General features: G+C 37.7%; 1 protein-coding gene across 1 annotated transcript in view; it reads right to left on the bottom strand.

Annotated features, from left to right (window-relative positions):
- Positions 1 to 13,918, bottom strand: part of LOC145667322 (phospholipase B1, membrane-associated-like) — a 32,269-nt gene that overhangs the window by 13,455 nt on the left and 4,896 nt on the right. The window contains exon 2 of the mRNA XM_081734907.1: positions 13,173 to 13,335. Within this exon, the coding sequence (XP_081591033.1) occupies positions 13,173 to 13,335 (163 nt within the window). The remainder of the gene's footprint in view (positions 1 to 13,172; positions 13,336 to 13,918) is intronic.

Genomic DNA, 13,918 nt, shown 5'->3' with positions numbered 1-13,918 from the left:
GAACTACAATCTGTTTGGTTGTCACTACTTATTTCTTCCTTACTGCTGTATTTTGACTTACGGCTACTCCTATCATCACCGGATGTACTTAATCTACGCCAGTTACGTTCACTCCCCTCTCTGCTAGCATGTTCAGTCAATGAGGTTAACTTCGTTTGGGTTTCATCTACCTTAATTTCTAACCCTGACAACCTATCACCTATTAAAGCAATATTTTGGTTCATGCTAATGATATCAATACCGGGAGGGATAGCGTTCTGTGACAAAGTGTCAACCCTACTGTGCAATACAACGACATTTCTTTCTAACTTGCGGGTCGTATCACTTAATCCCACTAGCATTTTTTCTTTATTTTCTAAATTATCTTCAATCTTATTTACTGACCCCTCGATTGCTTCAATTTTCTCAAAAGCTCGGTCCGCCTTTTCTTCACATTTACCCAAATCGACCGTAATGTTCTCGAGTTCCTGATAATTCTGAACTGTTTTTCCCCATATTTTCTCACATTTATCATTAACTTTTTCATATTTCTCCTCTATTTCTTTGGATATTTGTTCATATCTACCTACGCATTCTTTTTTGAATATTTCTAATTGCACCTCAAGTTTATCGTCGATCTGCTGTTTTGTTGCCTCTGAAATTTCTAACATCTTGTTTTCTAAGGAATCATTGATCTCAACAATTTTGCTTTCTAAAGATTCATTAACTTTTTCAATTTTGTTTTCTAAAGATTCACGTAAATTTTGCATTTCTTTATTAGAAGCAACACTTTTAGTTTCTAACGACTCGTGCAAAGTTTGCATTTCAGCTTTAATTGCTTCTAAAAGTGACTTAACGTTACTTGCATCCATTTTTCACAATTGCAAAAAAATTTCTAAGTACGAGTCAGATACTTTATACCTTTACGTTTCTACACATAGATCACTACTTTTTACATAAACGGTGAAGGAGTTCTGTTCCTGTTTCGGAGCGCCATTTTTGTAACACAATTGGATTGTGTTGGGTTCGGTTCCTGTTCACGGCAATTATTCTTATGACCGGAAGAGTTTAATTCTTACCCGATCCCATTCGGGATAACCAATTTTTATAACTCCGCTGGAAACAACTTCTGTCCAATACGGCTTACCTGTGGTGGCCTTTAGTAATTGGCGTGAAGAAGACATTCGCAATACAAATAATAATACTACAACAGAAAGTGCGCAAACCTCCAAGTTGGATCTCGAGCCAAAATACTATTTCATTGAGGTTGCGGCTGCGGATGCCCACCATCCTTACCACGCCTGCTAGTATCAGCGGAATAAGTGCGAGTCATTGGACATATCATCCAGCCACTCTGTAGTGATTGTGCAGAAATACTGTAAAGGTAATTGCACATAAAGAAATAAATAGTGTGTAAATTTTATTCGCTTAACACAGGTTTATGATACTTACGTTTACAACATTACAATATTTTATTAATGATTTATCTAACATGTACCAACACACTATAAGCCCAAAACTTTATTAATGTGTAATCTATATGAAGAAATTATTATATATTTTTATGTTATTCTCTTTCTTTCTTTAAGGAAGATGACGCACTACGAATGCCGGCTAAATTTTATATTACGTGATGCACTAGTATTAAACACACGCCATTTAAGTATCACACTTAACCACACTATTAATTGATGGATTTTGGGGGGGGGGGATCATGTAATTATTCTTACGAAGAAGATTTCTTCATGCTTCTTGTTCCTCGTTGATCAGTCGTTATTTAGCTTCCATGGGAATAATTACTTTTCAATTCCAAGCGGAATTCACCCTTTTCCTTGTACAAGTTCTTTGCTCATGCCTCGTTACTTACGTGATTTCACATATTAAACGTTGTCTTGGTATACGAACATATTTTTTGTGTTAAATTTATATTTATATACCTGCGCAGATTTAGATCACTCTTTTTATTATCAAACTTATTAAATCTTCAATGATTGCGAGGCAAAACCTTGATATTGTTCTCGGGCGTCACTGTAGTAGAACCAATCTAGTCCACCATAACCACTTAGAGTACCTTTCGCGGCTTTTTTTGCCTCAGCGTCAATATCTTTACGCTGAGCACACCAGAAAAGATTTTATAAATATTCATAATAAATATTCTTCATCAGAAATACAAATATCAAAGAGCGTTAAATAAGTTTGCAATTAACACAAAACAATTAAAGTGTTAAAAACAGTGAAAGTATATTACGATGGCATTGGAATTCGAGGGACTATATTTTCGATTGTCATAACCACTTTACACCTCCTTTATTCGGTGGACAGGAAGCACGAGTCATCACTCACAGAATTGCCAACTTATACAAAGATAAAACCAAAACACAGTTTGCGTCGACGAACAGTACATGAAGCCTCATTCCAATTCAGCCAAGAGTAACTGGGAAATTTAAAATGGAATGGGAGTGAGGGGGGCCATGATCATAAGAGGTAGGTCCTCATACCAAGGTAAGGTTTCATAATAGGCCTATTATTGACACAAACCTTTACAAAGTACAACTTCCACCAAGTATTCGGATTGAAATTCTGAATGGTGCTTATATGCTGCTTTTTTCAAGTAGTGTCATTAATGATATTGTAAAATACAGTATTTCTGAGAAAGTAACAACTGAATTTATACAGCGCTTTTCCGGAAGTAACAGAAATGTAACCTTCTACAACAGTTTTACAGATTTAAATTTAGCAAAAACACTATTACACAATGAATTAATGTGCGTAGTGAAAGTAAGGAAGAATAAAAAGATAATTTCATCAGAATTTTTCAAGTGAGAAATCATGTGAGCACGAGTTGGATTTTCGGAGGAACGTTCACTCATGATGCATATTCCCAAGAAAAATAAATTTGTTTTATTGCTATCAAGTATGTATCGCGATAAAGGTACACGGGGCAAAGTTGACTGGAAACCAGAAGTTATCCAATATTATAACAAGACGATTCGCTCGATCAAATGGTTCATGCGTTTTCTTGGAAACGAAATACAAATTTTCATGAACGCGTTAAACGTAATTGGTATAGCAGTTTATGTAATTTATCCTCATTTGCATCCCAATTGGAATTTGAAGAACAGCAAGAAAAAGAGGGAAGCCTTTCTAATCCAGGTTGCAGAGTCATTAGCAGAGATGGAGTGGGTCAGTGGGTCAAGTGGGTCAAGTTTTCTGAGTGGGTCAGTGGGTCGTGGGTCAACAACATGCGACCCACTGTGACCCACCATAACCCACTGTGACCCACCACCCACCATGACCCACTGTGACCCACCACCCACCGTGACCACTGCGACCCACCACCCACCATGACCCACTGTGACCCACCACCCACCATGACCCACTGCGACCCACCACCCACCGTGACCCACTGTGACCCAACGACTCAGTATGATCTACCGACCCTCTCTGCTCACTGCATTGTAGACAGTATCTTCTGAAGACTGGTAAATTTGTCTCCCTTTTACTTTCAAGACCTTCATTTCCCTTCCTTTTCCACTTGTTTCTGTCTACTTACCTGAGGTGAGTATATCTAACCAAGTGAAAAAAGAACTTCAGGCACTTTTGGATATTGATATTTTTAATTGAAATAATAGCAATAGGACTTACACTACAACTTGGCTTTCGAGACCTGTGAGTTTTTAGAGCTAACTACTGGAAAAAATACATTTTTGAATCACTGTAATATATAAAAAATTGCATGTAACTATGTGTGCCTGATCATCATGGTCAAATTGCAAAGTCAAATGAAATTACTTTTCGTATATAGTTCGGCCTTAATCCAAATTGGGATGTTATATTGCTTTTTATTATAATGCATAATATCCTAACGAGGTAGTGAGGATCCAAATTTTTGCGAAAAAAATGAGTATCTCGCAAGCCGTTAAACTTACGGGGCTGAAATTCAGTGTATTAACTCTTTATTGAAAATAAACAGAATGTGTCCTAGCAATTTTAAAATTCTCCTTTATGTGGGAAAGGGGCACTTTTCTATATATGGAAAATTGGTAGTGAGTTGGTTTGTAAAAATTAGGGATGGGCACGAGCGAGTTCGAGCGATTTTTCTTTGAAACTCGACTCGACTCGAAACAGACATGTTTGAACTGGACTCGAGAACTCGGCTCGAAAAATTTCCTCCAACTCGACTCGAAACTCGACTCGTATTTGGTTCGAGTTTCAAGTCGAGCCAAAACGCCGTGGCTCATTGGTAGAGCGTTCACCTCTGGTGAATGGGGTCCCGGGTTCCATCTCTGCTCCCGCCAAGTGAACCTTGTGGACGAACACCGTCTGCTTGGGTTTTCTCGAGGCCCGCCCATTTCCTCCCACTTTCTTCATTCCACCATTTCACTCATTTCTCATCATCACCGTCTCCTTTAGCCTAGCCGACATAAGGCTGGAACGTAAAACTCAAAGATTTATTATTATTACAGCGTTTTTGCTTCGCAATCGGAAGGTCCCATGCTCGAATCCAGAGTTCAGTATTCTGACTGAGGTTTTCCAGGGTTTTCCTCAGTTACACCAGGTCAATGTTGAGATGGTACCTTAAAATACAGACCCTGGCCGCCATTCTTCCACTTCATTTCCCAATGTTGTTATTATTGTTGATTTGAGTGCTCCAGTGTAAAATGGCCTCTGAGATTGTATCTGGTAGCTTAGTAATAAATAAATAAATAAATATCTCTCGTTCACTTAATTCTGCAAAAGATGACTGATGGTGGGCATGAAGTCATACATTTCCAGGTACATATACAATTCCTAAGAGACCACCACTTTTACGATACTTTTTCGATACGAGACAGACACAAACTTTGTCTCCTAGACTATTGTCGTGGTCTGTATATGAGCAGTGGCGTAGCACGCTTTTGCGGGCCCCCCCGCAAAGTATAGAGAAGGGGCCCCACTTGTAAAGCCGACACAAGTAAGGTGGAAGTTCTACTTCTTTAAAACTTTATTCATCGCAAGACTTCGGGGCCCCTATACATCGGCCCCCCCGCATTGCGGGGGTTGCGGGGGCAGCTGCTACGCCACTGTATATGAGTAACTTTGAGACACAATCTATGCTACATTCGCGAAGTGTTCTCTCGGTATTCGTGTAAAATTGATTCAAATGCGAAGTTCTCCGCGCCCCAATGCATATTGCACTAATTTTAACGGCCCATATGTCATTTGCATATTTATGGGCCTTCATATATCCGGAATTCAATCATACACTACTATAACGCTCGAGAACAAATATTTTTTACACTAGTTTCTTTAGATGGAACTGGACATGAATGTGGGTATATACAACAAAAAATTGGATCAAGTATTGGATCAAAGAATTGTTTTGAATGAACATTAGTCTAGTAGTACTTTACTAAGTAAATAAGCAGAAGGATATGGAGAGATTTGGATCGGATAAGCACAACAGTGGCTTGTGATTGAAGAAGACAAAATTATGTATGTAACACTGCTGTCAGAAATAAGATAAAGTATGAATAATGATAATATATTGTAGATATTCACTATTATTATTATTATTATTATTATTATTATTATTATTATTATTATTATTATTATTATTATTATTATTATTAATTTCAGCACGCAAAGTGTCACACATGTAAATATTTCGTGAAAGCAGAGAAATGAACTTGTTTTTCCGATTGCCTTTGTAAATAGCTGTGCGATTCTTCCTGTTATTTGAGGAGTGTCTGCAAATTTTGACTACCATAGCTTTGCTCAAATAAATGACACACTGCCGCAGAAAATATTGTTCTTCTCCTATTTTTATTGCCTACTATAAAAAAGGAAAGAGCTTAAAACTATTCAATAAAGAAAAGTCTGAACCCCTGTAGGGAGGGACCTCTGATTACAGATTCCGTTTGGTGGTAACTTGTTTACTTGCAGAGTTGCAGGGCTGTTGAACAATAAACCACACGTGTTCAGTTGCAGTCCAGTCTAAATCTGTAAGAACGTTTGCCTCCAATGAATAAAATAAAAGAGAATTTCCGGCCATGCAAAATATGAAGAAGCGAAGTCATCACTTTATTTTCTATGATATGTGGGGGGCGGGGGGGCGGGCGGTAGCTCAGTAGTAAAGCGTTCACCTCAAGTGCTTAGGGTTCCTGGTTCGATCCCAGCTCGCGCCGTGTGGACTTTGTGGTGGACAAAAAAAAAAAAAAAAACACCGTGCTCGTGGGTTTTCTCGGGATTCTCCCGTTTCCTCACACTTTCTTCATTCCACCATTTCATTCATCTCTCATCACCGTCTCCTTTAGCCGCGGGACATAAAACTTAAAGATTTCAATTCGTTTTTACCATGATACGAGAGGATTTAGCGAACATCATGATAATTGTCATTTCTGGTAAAATTAAGTTATTAGGTGGACTGGATTGGTATTAAACCAAAAGGGAAACTTGTTTGGTATGTGTCATTGTATCGAATTGCATAGGTATGATGAACTTTCTTTTCATACTTACTCGAAAGTCAGAAAATGTGGCATACAATTATGTTTCCACGAGCTGCCCATATTATACAAATAACAACATTGTTATCCGGAATAGGCTTTTTATAATATTGGTAATAATAATAATAATAATAATAATAATAATAATAATAATAATAATAATAATAATAATAATAATAATAATTATAATAATAATAATAATAATAATAATAATAATAATAATAATAATAATAATAATAATAATAATAATAATAATAATATGTAGAAACTAGATGACGATTATTCTTCTCGCAAGAAATTCTAAATATGAGGAATTTAAAAATACCATAGGAAAATTATAAAGCTAAAGACAATATAGGAATATTACTAAAGAGTATTATGAAGATAATTTAAAGTTAAGTATGATTTCTTTTGTCACTAGAATTCTTTATAATGATTGATACTAACAGAAAAACAGACTAATAAAGCAATATGTTAATACTGAAAAATTAGTAATTTCTCCATATAGCCTATGATAAGATATTCAGAAAAGTGATCAATTTTGAATTATCCCTTTTATTAATCATTCATAATGGGATCCATTTCAACACAGCTATACACAGTCGCATATATAAAGACAAGGAGATGTAAAATATTGGAAAATATGGTAAATTTTACGTATTAGTTAATTAATTACAAGTATTCATAACGTGAGAACTGCTTCAACACCGCTATAGCATTAAGGTGTATACCAGGAGATAAATTGATGCCCACATCAATTTGATTAAAGAGGGGTTACATGAGACACATCATGTATAGGCCTATATCCATCTTAGAATACCCCGGCAACCCTGTTATTTTTCTGTTCTGGAGTTAGCAGTTATCTGAATCACCACGGTGCTCCGCCCGGGTTTAGGGTTGTCAACGGATCGAGTGGCTCGGCTCACAGCTCATCTACTATCGAGCCGAACCGAGAAATGAACCGAGTCAACACCTCACCTAACCGAGACGGCAAAAACCGATGGCTCACCTGAACCGAACCGAACCGATTCGGTGGCTCATCCTGAACGAGTCGGCTCAGGCCATCGGCTCAATTGAGCCGAGCCGATGGCTCATCCCAACCGAGCCGGCTCGAGCTGTTTGCTCAGTTGAACCGAGCCGAGTCCGTTGACATCAGTACCCGGGTTGGGCTTCTGCTTAGGTTCAGAAATACGATCGTGCAGGTCTCATCCTTGATGGTAAAAACTGCAGTATATACATATATTCATGCTCACGACATTTGAGTCTGTCCTTTTATTTTTAAAAAAAATCCATTGTGGTCTCGTTATCGAGACGAGATGAGATGTAAGCAGTGTTCCCTCTCGTGAGCAACACTAAAAGTATTCCACAGTACGGCTTACATTTCTCATGGCTTTCGCTTTACAGTTTAATCAGGCCATGATTTCAAATCGAGCTAAAACGAGCTAAACGAGCGAGCCATGTACCAAACTCGACTCGACTCGAAACTCGATCTCAAAAACAGTAACTCGGCTCGAAACATGACTCGAGAAAACAACCTTTGACATGGCTCGAAACGACTCGAACTCGAGTCGAGTTTCGAGTCGAGTCGTGCCCATCTCTAGTAAAAATGATCGAAAACGATCGACGTTATTTAAGAAAAAAAATCAGAAACAAAAAAAAATCAGAAACAAATACAGTCCTTGGCTTCATATATCCATTGCTTTCTGTTATAATAATTGCTGAAGCTTATGTTTACGGTATTATATGGAGCGCTTACAGCACAGGGCAATCAACCCATAAAGTTGTGAGAAAAATAGGCATAAAATTTGTACTGTAAGCTTAATTACACGGAACTTTTAAGTTTGGATTGTACGCATAGTTGTATGGAAAATTTTACACTTTTTTTTCCTTTTACGTTGGTCTACTTACTTTGATTTGGAACTTCGAAATTTCATCCTTTTTTCCACTGAAAAGTATTGATAATTCAACAAGGAAATAATTATATTATGATAATTGAAATTCATCGTAATTTGGCACATGGCAAACATCAGTGTGGTAATTGAAGGGGAAGGAGGGAAATTCCCATTCACCTCTGAACACTTTCCAGGAACCTCGTTGCCTTTCGCTTTCTAGACGGGGGAGGAAACTTGGTAATGGTATCAAACCTTCATTTGTAACTACAAAAAATAAATTTATAAGCAAATAAGAAATCATCAGTTTATCAGGCTTTAATTGATAATTTATTCACAAGATTCCCTATCAAAGGCGTGGTAGATGAAGTTTCTGTTCTACATGGGTCGACATTGCCAACTGACATGGTCGATATGGAAAAGATGTTGTATGGTGATAGAGAGATGATACTTCTTTCTGAGTATTTCAAACCTGACCAAGAAAAATCGTTATCAGACTTAAGTCTAACAAGTAGATTGTCGATGAGAAGTTGCAGAAATCGGGTAGAAGTATTATCAATTTCCACGACAGAGTGCGAACAGGAATTTCCCCTTATGAATTTACAGATGACTGATATTAGAAATAGACTAAGTACTCAAACATTGTCTAACTTGTTGCTCATCAATGTTAATGACCCACCGCTAGACAAGCTCGAAATAGACGAGCTAGTTATTTCTTGGCTGAAGGATGGACATCATTCCGCTGCTGACGATTTACCACGAAAAAGTTACCAACAGGAAATAAATCCGATTTCAGATTTGTTTTAAGGTGGAAAATTACGAGTTACGGAAAATGTATACTTGTATTACTAATGGCTTATTTATGTTATTCAAATTTGTACCTAATTTTTAGTAAGTCTCTTCTTTGCTTTAGGTAAACTACTTTGAATAAATATTCATAATAATTGAAATTATGCATATTTGTAACTTAAATTTAACGTGGTGTTTTAGTGATTACACAATTACAATTATGAGCATGCTTTATGGAAATGCTCTCATATAGGGTACCAGAGCACCTTTATACACTATGAAAAACTGATTTTTCAAGTTTTTGGTGAGAAAAATACTGTGAACTGAGAAACCATAACCTTTTTCATATTGTACAGGGATATTTTCCTGCGAATAGAAGTTTCTTGTGGAATGCTTCAGAAATTAACACTTGCAAGAATACTCTCTTAGTACAAGTATATTTTAGGCACACACTAATTTCCCCCCACCTCGAACTGTTTCAGGGGGGCGCGGTGGCTCAGTGGTAGAGCGTTCACTTCTGGTGCTTGAGGTCCCGGGTTCGATCCCAGCCCCCGCCAAGTGAACTTTGTGGTGGACAAACACCGTGCTCGTGGGTTTTCTCGGGGTTCTCCCGTTTCCTCCCACTTTCTTCATTCCACCATTTCACTCCTCTCTCATCATCACCGTCTCCTTTAGCCTAACCGGCATAACCGTAGGACGTAAAACTTACAGATTTCATTTCATTTCGAACTGTTTCAATTTCCTTTCTGACAAACACTTTACCATTTTATATCGTAAAGGTCAGATCCACCGTTATTGTATCAGAGTGGTGCTTGAGCGATTGACTAGAAATTCAAACTCCGATTAGTGACAATTTCACAGTCTTGTTTTATTACAAGTGTAAACTCTTTAGTCAGTTCAGAAGAGGCCGTGGATCGTGTTCAGAGGTGATGACGATGGATTTTGGTGAGTCAGAGTAGGTCAAAGTGGATGAGAGTGGTTCATGGTGGGTCACCGTGGGTGGTGGGTCAGAGTGGGTCACCGTGGGTGGTGGGGCATGGTGGGTCACAGTGGGTCATGGTGGGTGGTGGGTCAGAGTGGGTCACCGTGGGTGGTGGGTCATGGTGGGCCAGAGTGGGCCACGGTGGGTCGTGGGTCAGAGTGGGTCACGGTGGGTCGTGGGTCAGAGTGGGTCATGGTGGGTCGTGGGTCAGAGTGGGTCATGGTGGGTCGTGGGTCAGTGGGTCGTGGGTTACGGTGAGTGGTGGGTCAGTGGGTCGTGGGTCACGGTGGGTGGTGGGTCAGTGGGTCGTGGGTCAAGTTTTCATTGACCCACGCCAACTCTGGTCATTAGTGCTTCAGCATTTCAACTGTCTCCTCTTTGCTGTTTACCGAACAGTATCACACAAGGCATGAAGTAGCTACGAAATTAAACCATACCAGAAACATCTGAAGCGGAATCATCCAGAAAAAGATTGTACTTGTGTGATGCAAAAAAGACCGGAAAGCGAAAGAAAGATTGCCAAATCTGCAACCGAAATGTAACGACCATTCAGTGTGTGGTAGAATGTGCGTGCCATGTACGAAAAAAAAAGGAAAGTGTAACATTTACAGAGCCGTAATTTGTGGGGAGGCAGGGGGCAACTGCCCCCCAGGGAAGCTTCCCGCCGTTCGAGGGGGGCTCATTTTAAGACAAAATGTACTTACTCCATGTTCGATACGAACATGAAATTAAAATTAAGGAACAAACAGATTCACTACATTACATAAACAAAACAGCACACAAAAGTAAATAAAACAAAAATGAGTCGTGGGCTCATTTCAGTAAAAAATGTCTACTATTATGGGCCCTAGAAATAATATAGGCCCTATATTCATATGGTTTTGATATTTCTCAATATTGTCCCCTTAATTAATTTGTCATGTATGGAACGGACCCAGAGGCGTAACTAACGGCCCCACAGACCTGGCCGTGCGGGAGGGCGCACAGTCTTCGGAGACCCATAAAGAGCAAGAGAAAGATGGAAAGAGAGGACCCAAGAATAAGAAAAACAACTTTTTCTAGGGGGCCCAAATACGCGTACTAATGTTTGCCCCCCCAGAAAAAAATCTAAGTTACGGCACTAAACATTTACAGTGTCAACATAAAAAATAATCATAAAACTGTAGTTGTATATACAAAAACGATCTTGATGTAATTCTACTTACAATTGTAAGAAAGTTAACGAAAGTTATTACTCTTTCTTGTACAGTAATATTTTTATCGAGCGAAATATGGTGGAACAAATTTTGATACGGAAAAACGTACTTTATATGTTAAACAGGTTTAAATACGATGGACTTACCTTATATGGATTAAGTTGGAATGTAGGTATGTCTGATAGGGTTAATGTCTTGTGCGTGAATATTAAAAATTCCTTTCCAAGTGTAAGGGATGTATTCAATATAGCGGATGTAGGTGAGAGAAACTTTTCTAAACTGTTTGACATAAATGTATGAGTTTTTATGTGCGAACATTTCGATACAGAAATATGAATATCGAGTTAATTTGCACGATTATTTATAAATTCCATTCTGCATTTAGCAGCATAGTGGTAATCTCTACATAGGCTAATGGTTAGCATGGTTTAGTATTACAAAAATAAAGTTTAAAAATGCTTTGGTCCAACGTAGTGTGAAGTCCGTGTTGGTCAATAAACAATTTCCCGTCATTTATCCAAACGTTTCGACTTTGCATTCCCGATCGGAACTAATTCTTTCGTAGGGGGATACATTGACAATTGCGCTGATTAACAAATGCTCGACAAAACGGACAATTATAACCTAACGCCAACGCGGTAGTTGCCTAGCCTACCGTTTCCCACTGTTGGGCCTGCTGTCTATGCTGCTAGGGAATAATACATATTTCTTTGGAACCACTGGGCGTAAATTTACCAACATTTGGAATTGCAGAATGTTTGGATTTTTATATATAGAGTTCTAATATTTCTCACTTCTACGAATTTTGGTAAATCCATCCCAGAGGGTAGGGAAAAAGACGACTTATTACATGATTCTTCTGAACCGCTGGGCCTAAAAGTTCAAACTTTATATACGGAGCTTTTAATGCATGTAATGAGTAGATCTTACTCACACAATCTTATCCACACAATTCAGTATGCTAGTAAAGTAAAGTAACGTTTACTACAATACGAAGAATGATTAATATTATAAAAAACTACAAATTGGTAAAGATTGTTAATATGATACAATGATTATCCGTTATGATTATTTTGTCTATAATTCTTGTAGAAACTGTTTTCCCTTTTTCCTGCATTTTCTAAAATACAGTTTATCAAATTCGTTATTTTTATGTGATCAATTATTTTTATCAAGGATATTATTTCCTTGTTTAAAAACTAGCAGCTTTTCTTGATTATTCTTTTTTAAACGGAATACTTTTGTCTAATATTTGATTAATTGTGTACTACTGAATTATGTCAGTTACATAACTCCTACCTGTATGAGATTAGATATCTAGTCAGAATCTTTGGCATATATAATACCAAGGACGCACCCAACCCCTCGTGGATATATGGTTAACGTACACGTCTTTTGTAAAACAGACTCGGGTTCGATTCCCGGTAGGATCTAATGTGGTTCGGGTCCCACGTTAAACTGTCCACTTCTCACACAGCCTTGCTGCTAAACGGGACGCTAAACACTAAATTAAGTCAACACTCTAAACAATTTTCTCGAACTCAGAAAACGGTGGATGATACCGTTTGTTACAGTGCAAAATCGGAATCACACCGTCCTATATACAGTAAAACCTGTCAACTTGGCCACCTCTCTAAGTTGGCCACCTGCTCATCTTGGCTTTATTATTATTATTATTATTATTATTATTATTATTATTATTATTATTATTATTATTATTATTATTATTATTATTATTATTATTATTATTATTTACAACTGCTTTGGTTTCCGGCCATCTTAATTTACTACCGATATACCTACCGAGCCAATCCGATCACTGCTAATTACTCGATCTAATTTCAATACTCACCAAATGCATGTCCCCTTTGGTTAAAATGCATACAATCCGGTGTCATTAAGGAAACATCTGGAAAATTTCGATGGGAATTAGCTTCATTCTGGTTCATGAAAGCAGTAACTGGCTGCAGGACCACTGTAAAGTTATCATTATTATCATACCTTCCACTAGAAACCTAAAATAAATAAATAAATAGAAATTAATTTATAACTACCTAAAATAAGAAATATTATCAGTTAGTAGCAACGTATGTAGCATAATGAAGATAGTTTGCAAACTATTGAAGTAGGAATCACTAATATTTTATTGATGGAATACTGACAACGTCATGGACCTGAACTTGACACTGAAACTGTTTGCTAGTTTTTAAAGGTACCAAATTTTACTTACATTTCAATATCAACGTGTCTCTGTCAAAGTGAGAGGAAGTATAATCAATGACAACTAGGGTGCCGAGTTTGACTCACTTTGGATTAATTATAGACTACTGCAACACGACTGAAAATCAAAGGAGTCACAGGCAGGATGTTAGTAATATCAGCTGCTTTAGGAAAACAGTGTAGCTACCCGTTGGGCTCTTAACACGTTAGCTTCCAAGGGTGAATTTTGTTGTTCAACGGGGGAGTGCCAAACGTACGTACTTACATTATTTTTGTCTTGTTCATATTTCCTTAACGTAATGTTAATGTTGAAACATAATCTAAGGCGATGTATTGAATCTGCTCGCATGAAAGTTCGGTGTCCGATTGGATCTATGG

This window comes from Thermobia domestica, chromosome 1 (genome assembly GCF_964235325.1).
Source record: "Thermobia domestica chromosome 1, izTheDome1.hap1.1, whole genome shotgun sequence".
Lineage (NCBI taxonomy): Eukaryota > Metazoa > Arthropoda > Insecta > Zygentoma > Lepismatidae > Thermobia > Thermobia domestica.
Note: the sequence above shows the minus strand (reverse complement) of the source record. Positions and strands in the feature narration are given on the sequence as shown.